Source organism: Gracilinanus agilis, chromosome 1 (genome assembly GCF_016433145.1).
Source record: "Gracilinanus agilis isolate LMUSP501 chromosome 1, AgileGrace, whole genome shotgun sequence".
Taxonomy (NCBI): domain Eukaryota; kingdom Metazoa; phylum Chordata; class Mammalia; order Didelphimorphia; family Didelphidae; genus Gracilinanus; species Gracilinanus agilis.
The window spans coordinates 169,303,851-169,329,590 of NC_058130.1; the positions used below are offsets into that span (position 1 = coordinate 169,303,851).

Genomic DNA, 25,740 nt, shown 5'->3' on the forward strand with positions numbered 1-25,740 from the left:
GAGCTCTCAAAAAAAAGAACTTGTGGCTCAGACTAAAGAATGACCAACAGGAAGGACAGCAGAGGGGCTCAGGGGTTAAGAGAGCCAGAGCGGGAGTCAGGAAGACCTGGGTTCAACTCTGGCCTCAGATACTTCTCAGCTGGTTGATCCTGAACAAGATACTTAACTCCAATTACCTGTCCCTTACTGTTCTTCTGCTTTAGAAACAATATTTAGTATCAATTCTAAGAGAGTAAGAGAGTTAAAATGTTTTTAAAAGGGTGTGTGTGTGTGTGTGTGTGTGTGTGTGTGTGTGTGTGTGTGTGTGTGTGTGTGTGTGTGTGTGTGTGTGTGTGTGTGTGGAGATGACTCAAAGGACCTTCTCAATAAGTATTTTCCCTTTGGTTAATAACTAATCAAAGTCAGCCAGAAATCCAGGTCAAGCATCTTGTAGAAGGCATGGAAAACAAGCTAGAAACTTGATAGGAGAAACCTGTTGACAGCTCAATGTGTCAGGGAGAACTGAAAACATCTCACACAAAACAGACACCTTTCTCTTCATCAAGCTCCTCATGGAGCTTGAATGCCAATCCTAAAGGCCATAGCCTCATTCAGAGATGGCCAAAAGATGCTTTTCCCATTAAAATGAAACCAAATATCTCTTGCTTTCCTTTGTCCAGCTGGTTCCTTCAGTTTTTCTTCAGGTTTTCTGTTCCTCTCTCTAATCTCTGGCTTTTTCTCCTCATCTTCCTATAACTTTCGGACCACGTGCTACCTTAAAACTTCACACCACTTTTTTAAAGGGTAGCTGGGGGGGGAGGGGGAAGGGAGGAAGCTGGGTGGCTTGCTGGATCAAGAGCCAGACCTAGAGACAGGAGGTGTTAAATTCAAATCTGGCCTCAGACACTCCCTAGATGTGTGACCCTGGGCAAGTCATTCAATCCCCAGTGCCAGGCCCTTATTGCTCTTCTGCTTTGGAACCAATACATAATATTGATTCTAAGATGGAAGACCTTCGAATTTTTTTCTTAATCAATCCTTGGGTAATCCAAGCCAGGTACCCAAAGCCCAGTCTATAGAACCAGAGCCACTATTTTTCTCACCCCTCTAGCAGGGCCACATCTATGGTCATGTTCCTAACCCTTCAAGGCACTACTTCAATTAAAAACAAAAACAAACAACCAACCAAAAAAAAAAAAAAAAACAACTATTACCTAGGGCCACGTCATCATCCACAGTGTCACTGGCAAGCCGGAACAGGGTGGGCCTCAGTTTTTCACATTTCTCATACAGGCCCTGGGATGACAAACAGATCAAACATTAGAGAACTTTCTGCAGACAGTATCCCATCTCTCAGCAGGTGCCTCTTCCAGTGATTAGTGATAGCCTAGAGCTTAGAGCTGACAATTCAAGCCACAAAGAGATGGAAAAGGTTCTTTTTTCTATAATCACTCCCCACCACTGATCCACCCAAGTTCTCACCCCCTAGGCTCATCTAACAGTATATTTCGAAAACAAAAGCAGTTACTAGAATGAGAAGGAATAAGCATCTCAGCTCTAGAAGAATCAACATCCCCAAATAGAAACTAGCTTGCCCATTGGACCCCACACTGCATTTTGTTTTGCAACTCTCTAATGCACTTATCACATAATATTGTCCATGTAGTTATCTGTTTTTATGTCTCATCCCCTAGACTGTAAGCAGAGATTGCTTCTCATCTAAACTCTGCATATTTCCTTCACTAACCACAAACCAATTGAAACTAAATGTGAAAATAAAAACAACAAGTTTAGCCCCAAGGAGATAAGATTACTCTAGAGTATGAGGTCCATGAATGTAGAACATTGTATATAAGAGTGATGTCAAATTCACACAAAAATGGATTTCTTGGGGGCCACATAACTCAGAAATCCACAAACTAACATAATCTATGTTGTATTTTTATTTATTTTGTTAGACATTTCCTAGGTGCATTATAATCTGGTTCAGGCCACACTAGTGAGTGAGACTGGTTTGATACCTCTGAGATATAACATCAAATATTTCAGATGTCCTGACTGGTTTTGCCAAATATTTTTCCTCTTTCTACTTGTTCTTTGGAAAAAAAGAGTTTCATTATAAAAGATGCTGAATCCATCTAAGAAGAGGGAGCACTTTCCAGGTTAGGGGTACAGCCTTATTCAAAGGTATGAAGATTGGAAATAGAATGTTGCTTGTGAGGAATAGCAAAAAAGTTTGTTTGGCTGGACTAAAGAGTTTGTAAAGTAGGGGCAAGCTAGATAGCACAATGGATAGAACACCAGGATGGAGTCAGAAGGACCCGAGTTCAAATTTGGCCTTAGATACTTCCAAGCTCTGTGACTCTGGGCAAGTCATTTAATACCAATTTACTAGCCCTTGCCGCTTTTCTGTCTTAGAATTGATACTAAGGTAAAGGTTTTTTTAAAAAGAGTTAATAAAGGGAAGTAAAGTATAATAAGGCTCAAAAGCAGTTTGGAAGTAAGTTATGATGGCTTTTAAATGTTAAATAAAGGAGCTATTATCCTAGAGGTAATAAGAAACTCCTGGAGTTTATGAATGCAGACCTGTGCACTTTTTGGCAGCTAAGTGGAAGATGGACTAAAGCGGGGAAATATGTGAAGCAGGTAAACCAATTAGGAATCTATCACAATATTCCAGACTGAATTTCTTCTTCTTTTTTTTTTTTAAACCTTTAACTTCTGTGAATTGGCTCCTACGTGGAAGAGTGGTAAGGGTGGGCAATGGAGATCAAGTAACTTGCCCAGGGTCACACAGCTGGGAAGTGTCTGAGGCTGGATTTGAACCTAAGATCTCCCATCTCTAGGCCTGACTCTCAATCCACTGAGCTACCCAGCTGCCCCCTCCAGGCTGAATTTCAAGGAACCAGGAGACATGAGTGAAGAATTTAGTGCAGTGGAGAGTGCTTGACTAAAACTCAGGAAGATTAAGCACCATGCTCTCACACAGTTGCTGAATGAAATTATAAGGTGTCAGAAGCAGCTAGGTAGCTCAGGGGATTGTGAGCCAAAACTGGAGAGAGGAGAACCTGGGTTCAAATCTGGCCCGAGAAATTTCCCATAATGTGACCCTAGGGCAAGTAAGTCACTTAACTCCCAACTACCTAGGCCTTACTGCTCTTCTGCCTTAAAACCATAACACATATTGCTTCCGAGACAGAAGGTAAGGATTTAAAAAAAAAAATTATATGTATATAATGTGTCAGCCTTTCTGGACTCCAGTTTTCTCAGCTATAAAATGAGGGTTTGGAACTAAATGTCCTTTAAAGTTTCTCCCAATTCTAACATTCTATGAGTCTAATATAATAGCCTGGAACTACCCTACTTCCAGAACAAAAGAAGTACATTCCAAAAGAAAACCAAATTAGTCCTAACAGTTGCCCTCCCCAAGCTTTTGACAACAGATAATACAGGATTAATTTTAAAGAACATGGTATCCCATGGAAAGATTCATCCTTTAGGGGAACTTGGTAAATGTGGTAGCCACATCTTCCAAAGCCAAGCCTGAGAAAGAAGTGCCCCAATCTTCCTAAAGGGCATGACATGGCAATGAGAATAATGGATTGCAATGGTTCCCAACCTACAGAGATAAACCCTAGCCTTTTAGCTACGTCAGTTCACGGTATTTACGGTGCAGCTTTGGTTCCAAATGGGGGAGGACAAGCAATAACTCAATGCTGGGTTTGCTTTGGGATGATGGCTTTATGCGATAATGAAAAGGGCAAAAGCAAATACCAAAACATATTTTCCTTCCTCCCTCTCTACCCACTCTCCCATCGTTCTCTCTCTCCTCTCTCGCATATATACATACACACATAGCCCTTTAATGAGAAGAAAGGGAGAAGGAAAACGCCATCACACTTTCTTCACTAGAATACAAGCTAAGGGCTTCCCTATACACATGTTAAGAACATCTCTCCTCCCTTATTTAAGTCCAGAAACTAGGAAGCTGTGTTAAAAAAAAACAAGGGAAACGAGGTTAGCTGTGTAAATTTTATGTTTAGAAATTATTCTAAACAAGAGACTTTTTTCTTAAACCCTTACTTTTTATCTTAGAAACAACTTTAAGACAGAAGGAAAAGGGTTAGACAAATGGGATTAAGTTGTATGGTATATACTAGAAAGTATCCAAGGTCAAATTTGAACCCAGATCTTCCCAACCCCAGGCCTAGTGCTCCATCTACTCAGCCAGACCTAGCTGCCCCTTGACAGGAGATTCCTAATCATTTCTGCATGTATGTCAAGAATTACTAGCCTTAAAAACAAAAAACCTCAACACCTTGGCTCTCATCTAGTGCCCAGAGGGCCAATTCCCTCTCTTTCTAGAAACAGGTTATACAAATTACTTTGATGCTAAACAAGGCCCTTATTTGGGGTCTTCAGTAAATCCAAACGCTCAACTTTCTCAATAGCCCTAGTTTCTGGGGTTACCCAGACCTAGGGCTACCTGTAGGGTCTTCAGGTCCAGCTGCTCCAGATTTGGGCCCTGATGGTTGTTCAACATCTCCTTCATCAGTTTTACACTGCTGTGGACTTCCTGTATGGTGCTGAGTCTCTTGGACACTTTCTCAGATTTCTCTTGTTCCTTCCAAAGGAATTGAAGAAGAAAGGAGGTGAGTGAACAAAAACCCTAAGCTTTCTTTACCCTAGGACAGGGATATAGGTTGAGACAAATTCCTGGGCAATAAGGAACCTAAAAGTTGCTACTCTAGGTATGGAGCAGAACACTCCAAGTTACAGCAGGTTAAGAACTAACCATGGTGGTCAGGAGTTGGGGCAAGAGACTATAATCCCCACTACTTGGGCTAAAGTCAATCAAATATCCACATTAAGCATAGGTACAAGGACCACCATGCTGCCTAAGGAAGGGTAAACCAACCTACATCAGAAATAGAGCAGATCAAAGATTCCATCCCAATCAGTAGTGGGGGGGAGGTCTGGCCCAGGAGTGGCCACTGGACTTCTCAGCCTGCGCAAGATAATAAGACCTGGTCTCCTTCCCCACTCCCACCTCCCAAAAAAACTAAAAATGTTGCTACAAAAAAATGTGCATAGAATGGGGGAAAAAAATCAAAGTACCCAGAAAACTTGTGAAAGATGGTTAATAATAATAGCTGAATTGTATGGAACTCATCAGACACATTATCTCTTTTTATCTTCAAAACTTGGTGAAACAATAAGAGCATGGCTGGGTTGGATTAACTTCTACCCTACCCAATATCACCACTTTATATATGAGGAAACTGAGTCTCAGAGAAGTTAGTGATCTACCAAATATCAGATGTCTAATAAGTGGCATGGCCAAGACTCCCTGACTAATAAAGTTTTATGGTCTTTCCACATTACTTTTCCAGGTTAGGCTCAGCATCTTGGGCCTTGAACCTGTCTCCCAAATGGACACATTTATTAACTTTCTTTCAACAAGCCCAGCTTCTTCTAAAAGGCAGTGATCTGGATATTGTTCTACCCATGACTGTGGAACACAATGTAGTTTTGACTTCCATGGGAAAAAATATGCACTAGAAACATTCTTAGTACCCTCCACATTAGGTTATTTATTCCTTTTCCTCAGCACTGATGTCCTGTTGCTACTTCAGAGAGTTGGGGATGCTTAGATAAGAGACACCCAACTTGACTCCCACCTTTCTCAGGCCAATCTCACCCCTTTTTCTAGGGTTACTTTGATTCTAACCCAAACCCTCATATTGGATCTGTAGCAAAATGCACACTGGTCAGGGATATCAGTGAAGAGATAGGGCTGGAAATTGGGGTAAGGAATAGAGTCCATGTCCATTCTTTCCAGTCATCTGTCCATCCACACCCCTATATACACACAGCCATCATTCCTGTGCCCTCCATCATCTTCTACCCAAGGTTCAGAGGGAGAGGAAGTAAGAGAACCCAGCATATGTTTATCATAACACACCAAGGATGTCTCTAAATACCAAGGCACCAAAGCACTATCAAAACTCCAAGTTTTGGACTCCAGAAATTGGTTCCCATTCCCAGCCCCTTTTCCTACCAAAAGAAGTGAGAAACCCATTGCTGCCTACCTCCTTGATGAGGGTCTTGATCAGTCTGTTGGCTGCTTGTAAATCTTCAGGGTGGTTACTTTTCAGTAGCTTTGTCAGGAGCTGGGGAAGAGATTCCATTGGACGATGGCATGAGGCCATAATTGTTCTCCTCTCCCATCTTTTTCCCTTCCTACTCTAACCCAATGTCAGTGGTTATCCTCTGGGACACCAGAGAAAACCAGGGCCTGGTTGACAAGCTCATGGCACATTAGAGCGTACTGCTCATCATCCTACAACTGCTATGGCCTACCATCATTATGGGTCCTGATGCTTCAAGGCCAGGAGGAAGAATGACTTCCAGAAAAGTGGAAAAGGAAGAGAGAAACAATACCCAGCTACATAATTCTGCATATGAGATCGAGGTTGCCCTGAAGCTTGACAAATATGACAATAATATTGCCTGACAGTCAGGCTCCTAAGGAGATCCAAGAAACAAACCACTGCATCATTTATCCTTATTTTTCCACCAGGGGAGTCCTAGGAGTATTAATAGGCTGTGCATCCCCCAGGGTGAAGTCTTAGCTAAGCATGACTTATGAAGGTCAGTTGTCTCTAGGGTTCAGTGAAATAGGACCCTTGGCCTGACCTCTGGAAGCCCCTGAAATTTGGTTATCCTTCCCCCACCAAATGCTGGCTTGATAAAAGGGTAACTTTGGGAGACTTTGGATAAGGTAGGAGTTGATCCAGGTAGAAATGTTTAAAATATATGTAATCAGTCCATCCTCCAAGCTGGATATAACTATACACAGACATACACAGAGCTCTCTACTCAATCTTCCCTTACCCAAAGCTCTTTCCAAATCACTACATTATCTCAAGAAACCAGTCCCCTTTCTATCTCTTGCAGGATGTCACATGGGCTCAACTGAAATCACTGAATTAAAACACTTTAAGATCTTCCAGAAGGACACAGGGGCCTAAAGCTATAACCCATAGACAACCTATGAGAAAACCTCCATGTATGTTGCTTGTTATTTGGACCATGGGGAGGAGAGCTTAACCCTCTGGTGCAAGGGTAGATAGAGGAAAAGGGCATATTATTTACCTTTGATTTTTCTTCATCAGCATCAAAAATGGAGCTCTTGGGCCTGGGAGAAGGTGGGGGTAAGATTTTGTCCACTGGTAATTTGGGGTCTTGCTTAATGATTCCTGAAACATGCAACACCTAGATTTCAAATGCTGCCTCTGCCCAGCCCTCATGGGAGTCTTGGTGACCTCAGACTGAATCCAAGAAGCTTACAAGGGAGAGAGAGTTCCTTCTGCAAAGGATCTATAATTCCTTCTCCCTAGTGTCCTGTGGGGGACAGATAAGAAGTTCTGGACTTCTTTGAGGGAAATCCTAAGGATCAGCATGAAAAAGCAGGGTCTGGGTGCTTCAGAAGAGTCAGTGACTCTTTAGAGATACACTAAGTAAGGTGACTGAGTAGTCAGGTTGAGGCCTAACCCTAAGCCCAGGTAGCTTTGGATTATATATACCCAAAGCTACATCTTAGAAAGAAACACATCAGGAGATCTAATAATCATGAAATTGTTCCTGACTAATCTCCCCAAACCCATGTCAGGAAGAGGGAAAAGTCAAGCTCCTAACCTAAACTCAAAACAAATGGGGACACAATACAACATAAGCAAGACCTTGTTTCTTCAGCATCTGATAAGCATCTCTTATTTTGATGTCCTTGGGAAACCAAACTGTCCAACTGAACATTATTTCAATAATTCTTGATTTGACTTTCTCTGTGGTCCAGCATCCAAGATACTGAAAGCAAAAAGTGGAAAGATGAGATTTTAGACTGATGAGAGATGAGACAGCCTAGTCCAAAACCTTTGGTAAACTAAAACCAAAAGAATTTAAGTATTGCAAGGTCTGACCCCTGGGAACCCCAGAAATATTTCTCCCCTTATCTTCCAAGTCTCTTGGCTCCTAAATCCAGTACTAAAAGGTAGAAAGTAGATTTCAATGTATGGAAAACAGACTAGGTAGGAAGATGATTTACAAGCTTAAACTAAAACAGAAATCCACATCAGTCACCCCAAACACAGCATCTATCCATCCAAACTAAAGAACCCCTTTCCTTCTAGTAAGTGTCCCTATGAGGAAAATGTCACTCAGAGCAATAATTATATCACACCTCACTACCAGAAATCATCACCTACCCTTTGGTGATGTTCTCCTTGAATTTAGTTAAGTTGAACCTCTGGTAATATGCATAATGACATCACCCAAGCTACTTGGAGCTTTTACATTTTTGTAGGACCTGCTAGAATTTATATTCCACTAACACAGACTTTAAAAACTCAGTGTTCACCTCCATGACACAATACCTTGTTGAAGTAGATCTTTCATATAAGAGAGGCTATATGGTATGAAATGAAGCAAACAGGCATCGGCTACTTGTTCATTCTCTATGTAATAACAGCACCTTAAAATTTTTTTATGTTTTATCTTTATTTTATTTTAATAACAAATTTACACATAAGTTTTCCAAAGTTATTTGATTCATTTGTCTCCTTCCCTTCTTCCCTCCCCTGTCCTGGAGCTGACAAGCAATTCAATCTGGGTTATACATGTATTATCACACAAAACATATTTCTATATTATTCATTTTTATAAGTGAATAATCTTATAAAACTGAAACCCCAAATCACATACCCAAATAAGCAAATGATAAATCATATGTTATCATCTGCATTCCTACTGCAACAGTTCTTTCTCTGGAGGCAGTTGGCATTCTTTTTTATAAGTCCCTCAGAATTGCCCTGGGTCATTCTATTGCTTTAATAGCACCTCTTGCTGGTAGAGTGCCTTATGCTCTCTTCAAAGCATTTCTACATACAAATCACTACAAGCCAGGTGTTGGGATTTATCCTCTAGCCTCAGCCTTTTTCTTCAAGGAAGGGAACATAATCCAGAGCATCCCATTCAGGAAAGCAAACAGGTGAGTTGTCCCTGGAAAGTACTCACCTTTGGAGAAAGCACTTTGATCAGCTCATTCAGGAAGCGGAACTTGGCCACCTCACTATGGAATTTTTCTCCACAATAGTTCATGCATACCTCCAGCACCTAGAAAGGCCCAATTGGCTTTTAGCACAAGAAGGAGTTGAACTATGTCTACTGGGCTCCCACCCAGGGGCCCAGTCCAGGAATGGGACAGATGCAGACAGGACAAGTCTGTCTGCCAACTAGTTCAGATATCCCTCCTTCAGGAAGCCCCATGAGAAACAGCTAGAGAAGCCCAGGGGGAGAATTGGTTGTTTCTCTGGCACAAGAACTTCCCAGAAACTCTATTGACCTTAAGCTCCATTAAAAGAAACGAACAAGACCAAAGCAACCCAACCCTCATCTCAGCTCCCCACCTAGTCTCTGCCTAGGTCATACCTAAAATCCAACAATACCTCTGGGGCTCAACTTTCAGGTCACTGGAAATTGTGTCGTTTTTTTAAACCTTTACCTTCTGTATTAGAATCAATACTAAGTATTGGTTCCAAGGCAGAAGAGTAGTAAAGGCTAGGCAATGGGGGTTAAGTGACTTGCCCAGGGTCACACAGCTAGGAAGTATCTGAGGAGACACTTGAACCCAGGGCCTTCCATTTCTAGGCCTGGATCTTTACCCATTGAAGCACCCAGTTGCCCCATTTGTAAAATTTAAAAATTAATGCCATTTCCCAGATGATGTTTTATATATTTACGATACCTACTGGTATCACTATGATGGCTAAAGTTTTGTGTCATCTTATTAAAGCCTCAATGTTTGTAGTTAGTTGGTTCTGGGGCAATCCTACAGAAGTATAACTTTTTAAACTGAACAAAAAAAATTCAGTTTCCATGGCAGCACTTCAGGGAGAGAAGATCAGAGCAGAAATGGCTGTTTTGTTCGTGGAATTCAGTAGAGCTTGGACCTTTCAAAACAAGGAAGACAACTGATCACTGTGAAAACAATTTCTGTCATTTCCTCTGGAAGACGGGACTAACATTTTTTCTGAAAACTTAAAGCTTTTAACTGTCTTTTACGAGACCCCAAAGTATCAATCCTTCCCCTCTTCTTTTTGCCAAGGAAACTCCAAATGGCATCACAATGAGTAAGACCTGACTAAAACAACTGAGCAGCTATGCCAAGGATAAACTGGAGACAATCAGCAGGGGGAAGGCATTGGCATTAAGTGGCATCAGGAAAGGCTTCTTGTAAAAGATGAGACTTTAACTGGGACATGAAGGAAGCCAGGAAAGCCAAGAGGCAGAGATGATGAGGGAGAGAGTTCTAGGCAAGGACAATAGCCAAAAGAAAATGTCTGGAGTTGGAAAATGAAGCATCTTGTGCAAAGAATAGCAAAGAAGCCAGTGTCACAAGATAATAGAGTACATGGAGAGGCCTGGAAGAAGCCTGGAAAGGTGGGGAGGCACCGAGCTATGGAGCCAAAAAGAGGACTTTATATTTGATTGGACTTGACTGTCAAGTGGGTTTTGTGTGTGTGTGTGTGTGTGTGTGTGTGTGTGTGTGTGTGTGTGTGTGTGGTGTGTGTGACATGATTGGACTTACCATTAGGAAGATCAGTTTGACAGCTCAGTGAAGGATGAAGCAGAGAAGTGAGAGGCTCAAGGCAGACACCAGCAGGCTACTGCAATAGTCTAGGAGTGAGGAGATGAGGACCAGCACCAAATTGGTAGCAGCATGAGAGGAGAGAAGGGGGCATACAGAAGAAATATTACAAAGGTAGGAATGATAGGACTTGGCAACTGATAAATGGATATGGGGAAAGGGTGAGAGTGAGGAGTCCAAATGGCCCCTGGATTTAGAGCCAGGACTAGGAGGGGGATGCTACCTTTACTGGTAATAAGGAAGTTAAGATGGCAGAAAAGTTGGAGGGAAAGAGCCTGAATTCGGTTGTGGACATGCTTGAGTTTAAGACATCTGCAAGAGAAATCTAGTTCAAGATGTCCAATAGGCAGTTGGAGATGTAAGGCTGAAAGGTCAGTAGAGAAGGTAAGGCTGGACAAATAAATTAAGAATCATCTGCATGAAAATGATAACCAACTCCATGGGAGTTGATCCAGGAAATAGTAATAGTCAGGATCCAGGAAAGAGTAATTCGTGCCTATAATTATTTGTCTTTATAGGAGGTTGAAGAATGGCTGGTCCATGTCTTAAGTGTTTAAATGTGAGCAAAGTGTGTTTTTGTCCATCTGTTTCCCTTTGCAGAATCCCTCTGAGGAGCATCCCTCTCACATTACTGAGACTGAGTTTCTCCCAGCCCAAGGCTTTCCTGCCTCTCCCTAAGAGTAGCTAGCTAATCCAGGGAATCTCCAAATGACCCTCCTTCCTTTCTTCCCTTCCTCCCAGATTCTTGACTGACAGATCTTCCTTTCCCTTTTCCCAGCCTTCTTTCTCTGCCTTGCATGACTGGTATGGCACCTACTACCACAAATCAGGAGGGATTAAGTAGAACCTTCTCCTCCCTCATCCAATTTTTGGAAGCATTTGGTCTTGTTCTATAGCCAGGTCGGAGCATGTGAAGCCTCAGCTCGGACCTCCCCTCCCCTCCCCCCACATCCTGCTTTGCCCCATAGCCTGGAAGTCTGAATGGATCCCTTTAGGAAAGTCAAAGGGGAGCTCATCAGCCACCAGACAGAGTCTCTAGTGTCCTTTTCTCCAGTGTTGAGGGGGGAGGGGAAAGGCCTTGCAGGGAGAACCAGACTTCAACTCACTGTTAAGGCATGAAGAGCTTCCATCTCCTGAGGGGACTGGATCTTGTGGGCCAACAGCCAAGGTGCATGGGATATGCTGAAGATAAACAGAAACAAGACAAGACTAGGCATGGACTGAGAAGTCCCATCTGGACAGAGGGAAAAAAGGGGAGTAGGCATGGTATGTTCCACAAGAATCTTCTGACACTACTGCTGACCTAAAGCCCAGAGGGTCTGGCAAGAGTCACAGCAGCCATCATATGCCTCCCCCCTACCAGGAATACAAAAATGATCTCATCGAGGATAGGAGCCAAATCCTTCTAAGCCATTCAGAAGAGGGCGTGAGAACACTGTTACATTCCACAGGAAGCACGGTTTTGGGGTGGCTCACCCCTCAAGCACAGTGTATCACACTATTTCCCTCCACCAAAAGGAACAAGAAAGAAATGGTTCCAACAGACAAGACTGGGAATTAGTGATAGGGTGCTTCTAGGTTAAGTTCTGTTTGCAACCCAGAGAAGGAACCCACAGAGCCTCAGAAAAGGCTGAGTCAGTAGGAAAAGGAGGGCTTCCTCTTTCAGTGTCATGAGCATATAATGTGACTGAGACAGAGGTGGGAAACCCAGCAGGAAGTACCCTAGCCACAGCAGAAGCCTCCATGGGAGGGTGGGTCCAAGACTAGGAATGACTTTTCAGAGAAGGACTTTCTCCAGCCTTTCATTTTACAAAACCAGGGACCAGGGAATCTAAACCTATGGCAGAGAACAAGTGAAAGTAGCATTCAATTAGAATCTAATTTGCTTTTCCTGCCTTCATCCCTTTTTAAAAAAGCCATTGTACTTCAAAACCAAACCCAGGTTCTGTTTGTTCTTTTTTAAAAATAATATTTTTTCCCCAATTACATGTAAAAAAGTCCTAAAGTCTTTGTTTCCCCTCTTGTTCAGACAGTAAAGCAATCTGACAGATTGATCCTTTAAAGGTAAATAATCCTTTATTAACACTAGCTCTTGCTCAACTTCCTTGCCTTCTCATACCATCTTCATGAAGGTTCCTATCTCACCTCTTCTCTTGGCTCATCATAATCCCTCCCCTCTGTCTCTTCCCTTCAATTTATAGGGAGCATCCCAAAAGCAACCTAACAAAATATTGATCCCTTTGAAATTTAGGGGTTCTCATTGTCAGAAGCATTATCTATCGCTGTGTCTATATGAGATTACAAGTGACACTGAGACAAGAATATATAAAATTAATCTTACCCATCAGGGTCCGAATTCACCTGGTCACAAAAGCATTGGATACATGACCAGTTCTCCTCAGGCATGCTTGGATCTGTGGCTTTATCTGCCAAGAAAGGGACGGGGGCATGAGAAATAGAAAAAATAGGAACAATGACAGGTCTGAAGTAGAGACTTACACCACTGGAAACAAATGAGTAGTCCTTTGGGAAGTAATTAAGGCATGCTGCTAAGGAAAGACACTAAGATTTAGAGTAGGAGTGATCATACAGAGATATTAAAAGCCCTGAAACTGCTTTCATTTTTGGCAGGAAGGTAGACATAAGTGTCTTTCTCCTTCACATTTCAGGTGGGTTTCTATCCTCAGTAAAGGCATATATAGTCTCTATCTTCAAGGAAGCACTGTATCAACTATTTTTTTGTTTATAAGCCAAGTTTTTCCCCCTCGGATAGAAATTTCATTTTTATATTTTTTATGAGCAAGACGTATAATTCAGGGGAGAGAAAGGAGGTCTCAAAGTCAGAAACACTTGGGTTCAAAGTGTAACCACACTGACACATACTGACACTATGACGCTAGAGAAGTCAATTAACACTGAAATAGCCTAGGTCAGGGGTTCTCCAAGTATGGTCTGGGGGTCCCTGAGATCTTTTCAGGGGATCCTTGAGGTCAAAAACTGTTTTCATAAAAGCATTAAGATAGTATAACATTGGATATCAAGAGCTATAATCTATATAAATAAAAACTCTCTGAGGAGTCCTCAATAATTTTAAGAATATAAAAAGGTCTTGAAATGAAAAAACTTGAGAAATGATGCTCTAAGTAACTTTCTATGATAGTAAATTAAAGAACAGTTGCTATTCGGGGAAGCTTGGTGACACAGAAGATAGAGAGCCAGGCCTGGAGGCAGGAGTTCCTGATTTAAATCTAGTCTCTGACAATTCCTAGCTATGTGACCCTGGGCAAGTCACTTAACCCCCATTTGCTTAGCCCTTGTCCTTCTGTCTTAAAAGTTGTTACTAAGGCAGAAAGTATGGGTTTAAAAAAATTGCTACTATCTACAATGATATAAGGAGTTCCCTTTTCTAATGAAATCATAGATCTAATATAACTTTTACAAATGGGTTTTACATCTTTTGTTTGTAGATTGCAGCTTCTTCTGGAAATATTGTTCCTTCTCCTTGAAATGGGATCCTCTCTTATAAGAAAAAAGTCAAACCAGAACACCCAATACTAATGGCTTTCTGGGTGGGAAGAAGGATGTTTTGGAAAATGAAGATGACATACAATTATAATAAAAAGATATAAATAAAACATTTTAAGCTATTAGACCCCATTAGAAAAAACAAATAGTCAACCTGGTAATTACATCTGATGGGGTATGCCATTCTCCCCAGTAGGCCCCACCACCTCCCTACGGGGAGATGGGAGGATTAAGAGGTGGATTATGTTTCATTTAGCTGTTCCTCATGAGATTATCAGTTTTTCAACCAATGTGGAATGGTATGTCAGATCTAGTTACCATTTTGCAACAGTAGCCAAGTGAACTCCTCTGAGCCTCAAGTTTCTTAGAAGTAAAATACTTGTACTGCCCATTTTAGGGGGTGGTTATGAGCAAGGGCTTTTACCAAGTGCTACATAAATACAACTATTATTTCAAAGAGGTATCCTATAAAATTCTATCTGGGTTTCTTGAGGTTACCTCAAAATGAAAGACATGTTTGTGGAACTAACCTGAATCAGCTACTCTTCCCAATGGCCCTATTTAAACTCCTCCAAGACTGAAAACCTCTACCATGAGCAGAGTAAAGTAGACAAAGACCTAGGTTAAAAATCTCTAATCTATAATTTACTAAATATAATTTCAGAAGGCAATTTGGAATTATGCCCAAAGGGTTTTAAAAGAATGCATGCCTTTTAATCCAGCAATACCACTAGTAGGTCTGTATCCCAAAGAGGGAAAAAAATGGGGATGGACCTGTTTGTACAAAAATATTTATAGCTGTGCTTTTTGTGATGGCAAAAAATTGGAAACTGAGGGGGGGTCCCCTTAATTGAAGAATAGCTGAACAAATTGTGATATATGATGGTGATGGAATACTATTGTGCTATAAGAAATGATGAAATGATTGATCTACATGAACTGATATGGAGTGAAATAAGTAAAACCAAGAGAACATTGTATGAAGTAACTGAAACATTGTGGGAAGATCAAATGTAATAGACTTTGCTACTAACAACAATACAATAATCCAGGACAATTCTGTCTAGAGAAAGAACTGTGGCAGTAGAAATTCGGAAGAAAACATGTGATTTATCACTTGTTTATTTGGGTATATGACTTGGGGTTTTGGTTTAAAAGATTACTCTATTAAAAAAATGAACAATATGGAAATAGTGATAATACATGTATAATACCCAGTGGAATTGCTTGTCAACTAAATAAATTGTTACCTTGGAAATTTATGTGTAGATTTGTTAATGGAATAAAATAAAATTTTAGAAAAGATAAGGATAAAATAATCATAAATAAATAAATAAATATGACTTAAGAGAAGTTACTAAATCTCTAGGGAACTCAGTTTCCTCACGTAAAATGAAGGGGTGAACCAAATGACCTTTGATGGATTGCCTTACACCCTTTAAATACATAATCTGATTCCTCCCTCTTTATCTTTTCTGCCAGGTTTGTCAATATTCTTTGTGACTTCTTCCTTCAAAGTGTCAGTCACTTGGTTATTTCCCTCTTCCACTCAATTTCCACTATCACTATCAAAGCAATCCCTAAGAAGAGGCAAAGTCCAGGAAAATGCATTTGCCTCCATATAATAGGGAAATCTGGTTGAAATGAACATTGTAGTATTCCATGGTGTGAACTGGTCCAACTCATGTGGCATCATGACTAAGAAAGTGACCAAAAAGTTTATCTTTTGACCTGAGATTCTACTGCCAGGCACATACCCCAAGGAAGTCAAGGATAAAAAGAAAATATGTCCCATATATTGCAAAATATTCCTAGTAGCACTTTTTTTGACAGCAAAAAATTGGATACAAATTGGATACTCAATCAATTGGTGAATGATTAAATTAATTATGGTACATGAATGTAATGAAATCAAACTGCATGTTCATAACAAACTATGAATAGGAATACATAGAAATATAGAATAGTAAATGATAATACAAAGTAAAATAAGCAAAGCTAGTAAACCCAATGAGTATAACAAACAACAACATAAACTGTATAAATGAAAGGACCAAGCCAAAATAAAAGAGAAAATTCACCTCCAGATATTATCTTTCAGACCCAGTTGATGTGTATGTGTATGTATAGGTAAGGTAGGGGAAAAAAAAGGGACATATTTGGGAAAGAAATCAGTTTTTCAAAAATTAAAATATAGGATAATGCTAAGAAGAAAACCAGAAAAAAATTGCTTTGAAATATTTCAGCAAGGATGTGATAGAATCTGGAGAGGTTTTCCTGACCTCACTATAGTGAATATCTTTCTAGTGATCAGAACATTCATTTCTACCAAATACACAGTGTTTATCCAGCATAGTCTGAGAGAGGGATAGAGAAGGAAGCTGAAAGCCTCTATGGCTCTCTTTTAAGATTCCAAGACATTTAGAGAGTCTCCTTGATGAGATGTGGGATTGCTTTAAAATGATAGGAGCTCTACAGCATCTTCTCAGCAACACATTTATAAACAACCTCTTTAGGGACTGCATGGATAGTGACAGTGTTTTATCTTCTTCAGCAACTAAAAATGATCCATTTTAATATTTATTTGGTTAAAGTCATCCATTTGGGGGTTGATTCTAATTAGCTTTCTTTTTTTTAATTTTTAAAATTTAGTTTTCTTTTCAGTTCCAAATTCTCTCCTTCCCTTCCCCCTCTCCCATTCACTGTGAAGGCATGAAATATGATACCCATTATAAATACAAAATCAGATTTTCCATCTAATTAGTTTCCAAAGGATGGCATCTTTTGTCCTAGTCCACAAATTCTATGGGTAGCTCCTATTTGGAGCTTACAGCCACCCCCTGTAATAGGGGAATAAAGCAAGTGGTTGGGGTTTGTGGGTCCCTAGGTCAGTAAGGTGGGAAAGGAGGGTGCAATAGTGGAGGTAGTAGATTGAGGTGGCAGGAGAGATGTAAGGGAACGGCTGAGTTTAGGGAAATATAAGATGATGGATGAAGTATAATGAGTGGCAAGGGGAGAGGATGAGCTAGTTGGGCAGGCAGCTGCAACAGGGAGACACAGACTGGATACACAGGCTTGAGACAGAGGACACTGAAGGGAAACAGGCTGAACCCTTCCAGGTAGGAAGGGCACTTCTACAGACAAAGGTTTAGGGCCAGTCAGAAATGGTTTGAAACTAACTAGAGGGCTTTCCAGTCAGTTTCTCAAGTTCACAAAGAAAGAGTCTCAAGGCTCTTCCGGGTCTGTGAAATAGACGGGCTTCTCAGAGGAAGTATAGAGATTACCACTTCCTTCAAGATGGACGCCTCCAGCTCCCTCAGGAACCAGAGACACAATTCCTTTCTCTCCTTAACCCTCTTTTATCGTTCAACCAATGATTAAGCAAAAGGTTTGATTAAATAACAACAAGGTTTATTAAGTTTCAGGGTTTGATTATAAAGGACAGAGGGATGCAAGGTTTCTCTAACATCCGCCTAGGGAGAAGCTCCAGGTGGGGAGGGACACAGGAATGTCATGGACTGAGAAAGAGCCTGCTCTCACTCAGCCCTGGAAGGTTTTGCTGCCTTTAAGGTTAGGGAAGTAATAAACAATGAATCAGGAGATAGTTTGTATCAAGGGTAAGCCCTACTTGTCTATGGGGAAAACTAAGTCTTCAAAGTTTGATTGCTACCACCCAAAAGCCACCCTTCTCCCAAAACCCACAGGAAATCAGGAAAGGAAATGGGGAATGAAATAGGGAAGGTCAGGGAAATCCAGAGGAATTAGCTAAACTACAAATCTCAAGAGAAAAGCACAAATTCAAGGCCAGGTTTCAGCCCGAAGGCCGAGCTCAGTTGCCCCCACCACTCTGTCCAGGTCTCAGGGATCAACTGCCCTTAGTCAGGGTTCTAAGCCCTCTTAACTGCCAGAAATTCTGCAGTTAGCATTTTGCGGGGTTGATTGCACCTCTGCACTATACCCCTAATGTACCAAATCTACCATCTGGCATATCCTAATATGGTACTCGCTCTCCAGTTTTTTCTCCCATTAATCTAGGTTTTGTCCTGTACAGATTTCCTTTCCTCCATACACATAAATCACCAATGTGGTACAGGTTCTTAATACCTTCTGTCTGAACTATTTTAATTAATTGCTTTTTGGTGGGTCTTTGCCTCAAGTGTCCCTCTACTTCAATCCAGATGTCAAAGGGATTTTCCTCAAGTACAATCTAATTATTTTACCTCCCTAATCACTGAACTCCAGTAGATTCCCATTATCAAATGCACATTTCTGTTTGCCTTTTCAAGCCCCTCATAGCCTAGCCCCTTCTTCTATTTGCAAATGTCTTACTATTTACCCCTTTCCACATATTCTATCATCCAGACACTTGCTTTCTTGATGCTTTTCCTACTCTGACTTTTGAGGCAGTCTCACATCTGGAATTATCTCCCATCAACCGGCTTCCCAGGTTTCCTTCCAACCTCAGCCCAAATATTTACTTTCTACAGGAGTCCTGTCTTTCCTACCCACTATGGTCAGATTATCTTCCTACTACTCAGCATGTTGTGTGCCCCTAGTCTTCTTCCCTTAGAATGTGAGTTCCTAGAAGGCAGAGAGGGATTGTTGTTGTTTTTTTCCCTTTTCACTACATTCCCAGCTCATAGTATCCACTTAATAAATGTTGGATGACAAATACACACCCTCTTTTTAGACCCTGCAAAATCTTATCTCCAAGATTTTGTTCAAGATATAAGTGGGACTTCTCCCTACTTCCTTCCTATCTCCTCCTGGCTAACCCAAATACTGTTGTTCAATCCTGGGTGTCTCTGGTTCAGGCATAATTCTTTCTAACCCTAATGGAAGTTCTCCTGGCAAAGATCCTGGAGAGGTTTGTCATTTCCTTCTCCAGCTCATTTTATAGATAAGGAAACTGAGGCAAACAGGGACCAGAGTCACACGGATTAGAACTACAGAAGACATGTCTTCATTTTAATCATTGTAGCACTTCGCTTCCTATGTGGACTATTTTGTATCTGAACTCAGATCTTCCTAACTCCAGCCCTGGCACCACCTAGCTACCTATCTTTCCATAAAGGCCATTTTAGTACACACTAATACCCCCATCTATAAACCCCCATGGATTGGGGGTTTTTTTTAAACCATTACCTTCTGTTTTAGAATCAATACTAAGTATAGGTTCCAAAGCAGACTTGCAGTAAGAACTAGGCAAATGGAGTTAAATGACTTGCCTAGGATCACAGAGCTAGGAAGTATCTGAGGCTACATTTGAATCCAGGACCTTCCCTTCTCTAAGCTTGGTTCTCTCTCCACTGAGTCACCCAAATGCCCTGATCTTTAAGATTAGGATGGTATTAAGTGTTTCTGTCTCCCCTGTGGGAGATATCTACCCAGCTTGACAATTTAAGTTGCCTGATTGATAGCAAAGATTATGTCATCTATTTTTATAATTTTTGGTCAAAACATATTAGAAATAGCCCTGCTCGGTTTGGCTGCACACCTCCATGATCCCCTGCTACTGGGGAGGCTGAGGTTAGCTGGTCCCTTGATCTAGTTCAGAAGTTCTGAGCTACAGTTAGGAGGGTGCCTACACTAGGGCTGGTATCAGTATGTCTGGGGGGAAGGAAGAAGTGGGCTCACTGGACAACTCAGATCAGAAATGGTGCACATCAAGACTTTCATCAGGCTCTCCACTGTATACATCCAGCCTGGGAGAAACAGGGTGAGCCAGTCTCAAATAGAAAATAAAAAACACTTTTTAAAAACAGAACTGGAGACAGAATTTTGCTTTTGTACTGGGCAACCAGTCTGTGACATGGATCACCAGCCCTGAAATTAAGAAGGCTCCTCTTTAAATCTGGTCTCAGACCTTTTTACCTGTATAACCCTGGGCAAGTCATTTAACCATCTTTGCCTCAGTTTCCTAATCAGCTTGTAAAACAAAGGAGTCAGAAGACCTGAAGGCAGACCCAGCTATTTGAATACATGTGACCTTGGGCAAATCACTTACCCCAATTTCATTACCTGGGCAATAAGGGAATTGGATTAGATAATATCTTCTTTAATTCCTTCAACTCTAAAATCCTTGGGAGAATGACAAGGATGACTTGTTCTTTAGGAAAATTGCTTTAGTTCTCCCATGGCTATTTAGGGTTAGTATTTCCAAACAAGTCAGTCCACTTCATTGTTAAAATGAAAATAGCATTAAAAAGGTTTTATTAAAAAGGGAGGGGAGGGGGCAGCTGGGTGGCTCAGTGGATTGAGAGCCAGGCATAGAGAAGGGAGATCCTGGGTTCAAATCAGGCCTCATACACTTTCTAGCTGTTCAAATCTGGCATCAGACACTTCCTAGTTGTGTGACCCAAGACAAGACATTAGCACTAATCTCAACTGCCTAGCCCTTACAAAACCTCTAACTTAGAACTGATATTTAACATTAATTCTAAGACAGACAAATCTGGCCTCAGACACTTCCCAGCTGTGTGACCCTGGGCAAGTCACTTGACCCCCATTGCCCACCCTTAACACTCTTCCACCTATGATCCAATACATAGAAGTTAAGGGTTAAAAAAAAAAATTCTAAGAAAGAAAGGGTTTTTAAAAATAATAAAATTGTTTTTAATTTGTTGTTAATTTAAAAATATTGTTTTTTAAAAACAATAAAAAAGAATAGCAGAGAGGCCAAGGTCACTGGATGGAAGACTAGGTTACAAAAAGCTCTGAATGCCAAATAAGATTTTCTATTTGAATGCTAGGGGCAACAAGGAGTCACTGGAATTTACTGAGTTGGGGGTCTAAAGCCAGAGTCTAGATTAGATTACCAGTAAAATCCCTTCCAACAGTGTAGTTTTAATCCCAATATATCATCTCTGCTAAAGCTTGTAAAAGACAGGCAAAATGGAGTGGGCCTTTAATGACAGAGGCCCCTAGAGTCCAAGCTAAACATCTAAAGAAAGCAGCACAGGAAAAGGCACTTCCGTTTTGGGGGGTTTTGTAAAAAGACAAATTCAGACCTGCAGGTGACATTCTGTGCCAAGGTCCAAAAACTTTCAGCAAAGAGAATCCAAACTAAAAATCAAAACCACTGTCTGTTTGAAATAAAATTTCTTAAAAAGAGAAAGTTGTTGCTCACATCAAGTCAAGTTTATCATCAGCCAGGGATGGATCCCCTTAGTCTCCAGCCCCCTGAGAATCCCCTGACTTTGTTTCCTTTAGATACAATCAATTATTCCAAGGTGAACCAACAGAAATAAGAGAATTTTCAAAGCTAGGGGGTAGTCCTAGATAGTTGGTCTAGATTTGTTTCTCTGACAGAAACAGACAGCTGAGTTTTGGGCCCCATCATCCATTAACCTTGAGGCTAAAAACCTCATCTATAGTAGCAATTAAGGGTAGTCTTTGTCCTTCTTCCCAGATCCAATCCACTGGTGACTCCTGCCTGGAGGTAAGTTTTAGATGCAGAGGAGCAAGATCCACCTCCATCAGAGCCTGATTTCAGTCTTCCTGCTATGACAGTAGCAGAGACAGATCTGACTAGCCCACAGCAGCATACCAGAAAGTTTACTTGATGCCCAAAGGTCCTGAGGAGTAGGTAAGGCCAGGCAAGCAGAGTTCTGTGCAGTAGCAGAGGGGCCCCTTTGGAGGGGCAGTTTCCCTCCCTTCCAAAGGTTTTCTTAACTCATCAGGATTTATGGCACTGAGAGCAATTACTCTGCCAGGTACACCAGTTCTCTCAACCTGCCACACTAAGACTCTTCCTCAGTAGGCAGGCAATGGTGGTCCAAAGTTGCTAGAAAATATAAACTCTTATTCCCAAGGATGTGTTAAAATGACAAGATTGTTTGTCTACTTGGCAATCTTCCAATTTGGTGTCTGGTCTCCCATTGCTTGATCACATACATAGCTCCAGCTAGCAAAGTCAAGTCATTTCATAATAGCTATCAGAGAGCAAAGAAACTAACTTGATATAGACTCCATGGAGAGTCCACTCTGGGTGGAGAGAGGGAAGAATCTTCCTGGGACATGGGAAGAGTCCATGCAAATAAGCACAGAGCCAATCTACCAAACAAGTAGTATGCATTCAGTAAATGGATCACACCAACTTCAGTGAGGCTAGGATAAAAGTTCCTATCCAAATAACATCATTTAAAATGCAATATTCAAGGGCAGCTAGATGGCTTAGAGGATGAAGCACCAAAGGGTTCATATCTGGACTCAGACACTTCCTAACTGTGTGACCCTGGGCAAGATACTTAACCCCATTTGCCTTGCCCTTGCCCTTCTATCTTTGAGAGTTTGAAACAAAAACAAAAACAAAAAAAACAATGATCACTGAATCAAGAAGACAAGGGTTAAAATCTCATTTTCCACACTTAGATTCCCATGTCTATCCCATAGCAGATCTCAACCTCTCTAAACCTCAATTTTCTAATCTAATTTTCCAAGGAAAGAAAGATGGCTTCTGAGTCAGCCATTGGAAGGATGATTCAAATCTAGCCTCTGGAACCAGTTCTGTGACTCAGGGCAAGGCACTTAACCTCTCACTGACCCAAGCAACTCTAAGATTCAAGGCTACTGAACAGTTGCCCTCTGTAGAGTTTCCTCATAGGAGTTCCCTACATAGATCAAGTCACAGGTCCAGACCAGACGGGAAAAAATTCTTATGATTAGGGTCAGCCCAAAATGAAATGGCTTATATTGTGAGATAATGAGTTCCAAATTTTGTGGAGAGGGAGACTGAGTCTACATATCTAACCCAAGCTGGAAGGGCAGCAGCCACCTAAGTATGGGAGCCCACTATTGATTAACAAAGAAGTTCTGACCTGTTCCATTTCCTACTTGGGCCAATTTATCCTTCCTCGCTGGTAGCCACCAGCTACCAAATTTTCATTATATTAATAAAGACACCAGATTAACTTTAGCCCAATGTAGTTCAAGTGATTCATCCATCTCAATAGCAGGGATTACAGGCATGTGCCACCATGACAGTTCAAAAACTACTTTCCAAAAAATGACCCTATAAAATCCCTGCTACTCTCATATTCTTCAAGTTCCTAGATTACAGATCATAAGTATCAAAATAACAAAATTTTGCTAGACCCAAAGGGATTCTTTTGGTAAACAATCATGCTCAGATCTTGAGGCTAAGCTTCAGAGTTGGAAGGATAAGAAGTCAGTATCTGCTATTAAGCAAAACACCAGTACCCTATATAGTGGCTGCATAATAAACTATATAAAGCAGTTCTGGTCTCTCCTCCCCTGGCATACCAAGCTTTTACTTCTGCCTGAAGGTGAGATGTGAAGTGGGGGAGAGGGGAAAGGCAGAATAAGCTCCTGACACCCAGTACTACAGAGGGCAAAGATAGACAACCCAAGGTTACATTGGGAATCCCAGGACTAGCAAGCCCAACTTCTGAGATATGGTGATTCTTCCAATCTGGCACTGAAAGAGAGGAAGATCAACCAGGAAAGTAGAATGCTTATCTCAGAAATGCCTGCATTCTGGCTAGACTCTGATTTTCATCATTCTGGGTTTGTTTAATAAGTTATATGTCTGAAAGATATTCACCAATCCTAAAACTATTTAAATTTAATTGCTATGGGAAAGAGGTGACATTTAACTTTGATAGTTAAGAATCAGGAAGCCTGTGTTCTAACACTAGATCTGCTCCCAAATAGATGTGACCTTGGGCAAGGGGAGTTGGGGGTGGGGGGTGTTAACATAATCTAACAAATTCTGAATTGGAAGGGGCTTTAGTAGCCATTTAATCCAATATGTACCCCCCCCCCAAAAAAAAAAAAAAAAAAAAAAAAAAAAAAAACCTCTACAAACAACTGAAGCCAAGTTCCAAAGTCTATTTCCCAATTTTCTGATATCAGAAAGTTCTTTGAAGGTCTAATTGTTACTCAAAGTTTTAAGAATTACAGGTATCCTGACCTTCCCTTGGTCCACACACCCTAGGTTCCTTAGAGTCGGCATGAGTAGGTCCTTAAACTATCCCCAATTCCTCAGGGCTGAGTGGCCCCAAAATCAAAGATCAAGCCTATAATTGCAGCAAGGGAAAAATCCGGACTCCCCACGGCTCCAGCCTTTCTCCTTAGGGATTTACAAAATGCCATCACAAAAGCCTCGGGGCCCTTGTAAAGGGGGAAGAGAGGCTGCTTGCACTCAGCTGACTCACCCCATCGAAAGGAATCGGGGCGAAGTGGTGAGGGTGATGTTGAGAAAAACATTCAAATTACTGAATACCCAGAGTAGTGAAACGCTCCGGGTGTGGGCATCTAAAAGTCTCGAATAAATAACCCTGGAGCTTTGCTCACTGCCCCGCCAGCCCACGGCTCTCCCACCCCACCTCAAGCCCCCGACCTGATATTCCGGGACCGAAAAGGCAAACAATTCTAACTTCTGGCTACCGGGGTGCAACTGAGGGAGAACCCTAGGCAGCCGGCCTTGGGGCGCAGGCATGCCCCCCTAGGCCAGGGTCCGCCGGTCTCCAGCACCTGAGTGTCCCAGGGATCCCCGAAGCGGCGAAGTGGAGTGAGGCGGGGCGGCGCCTCCCAGCCCCGATCCAGGAGCTACGAACTAAGAGAGAAAGGGAAAGGATCGACCGCTGCCCGGGCCCTACTCGGCCGGGGCGGCTCTGTCCGGTACGCACCGGGTGGGCACAAGCCCCGAGCGTCAGGCGCGCGGAGCGAGGTCCGGAGACACCGCGCAGGGCAGGCGCTTGGCGCGGGGGCTGGAAAGAAGGGCGTCCCCTCCAGGAGTTCCCGTAGCCGCGCGGTACTCACTAAGCCACAGTTCCAGCGCTGCCACCCCCGTGGGCTCTGACCCTGGCTTGGCGGCCGCCGCCATCTAGCTGCTTTCCCCGACTTCGTCAGGTGTAGGCGCCGCCGTCCCAGCGTTTTAAGGAACTTGGTGACGCGGCAACCCCGGGGCGGGCAGCGCGTGACGGGTCGCGGCCCCAGACACGTGAACCTCCCCCCAAGCCCGGGAATCCCCTCCTCCTCCTCCTCTCCCCCCCACCCCGCCCCTCGGCCCGGCCCCGGCCCGGGGCCCTCAAGGCCAGGAGCCAGTGTCCTCCTGACAGCTTCTAGGCTGGCTTTTGCCTCCAAATTTCTTAGTGTTTTAGTAAGAACTCTAAGGCAGAAGGTTGAAGGCAGGGCATTGGGAGTTAGTTAAGTGACTTGCCTAGAGTCACACAGTTGAGAAATGACTGAGGTCATATTTGAATCCACTTCCTCCCCATTCCAGGTCTGGTGCTCTATTCGCCGTGTTAGCTAGCTACCCCTTCCAGACTGGCTTTGAGGAAAAAAAAAAAACCGATAAGGGGTCACACTGGCAGCAGCCCCTCAGACACTAGGGTCATCAGCTTGTGGGAACAATCTTAGAAGCCAAACTTGCTACCAGAAACCCTCGAATGGGACACACATGGAATCTGATAAACTGTACTGAGTGCACAGTAGGATCACATCCAATATTAGGCAGACCCAGGCTGCTAACACTGACTAAAAATGTCTAATCCCATCTCAAC

General features: G+C 42.1%; 1 protein-coding gene across 1 annotated transcript in view; it reads right to left on the reverse strand.

Moving 5' to 3' along the window:
• GGA2 (golgi associated, gamma adaptin ear containing, ARF binding protein 2) overlaps positions 1–25,740 on the reverse strand; it is a 49,022-nt gene that overhangs the window by 14,385 nt on the left and 8,897 nt on the right. The window contains exons 4-12 of the mRNA XM_044678238.1: positions 24,865–25,346; positions 13,029–13,113; positions 11,794–11,869; positions 9,055–9,153; positions 7,725–7,848; positions 7,138–7,241; positions 6,072–6,152; positions 4,466–4,603; positions 1,194–1,275 (exon numbers count right to left, since the gene is read on the reverse strand). Coding sequence (XP_044534173.1) covers positions 1,194–1,275; positions 4,466–4,603; positions 6,072–6,152; positions 7,138–7,241; positions 7,725–7,848; positions 9,055–9,153; positions 11,794–11,869; positions 13,029–13,113; positions 24,865–25,346 — 1,271 coding nt within the window. The remainder of the gene's footprint in view (positions 1–1,193; positions 1,276–4,465; positions 4,604–6,071; positions 6,153–7,137; positions 7,242–7,724; positions 7,849–9,054; positions 9,154–11,793; positions 11,870–13,028; positions 13,114–24,864; positions 25,347–25,740) is intronic.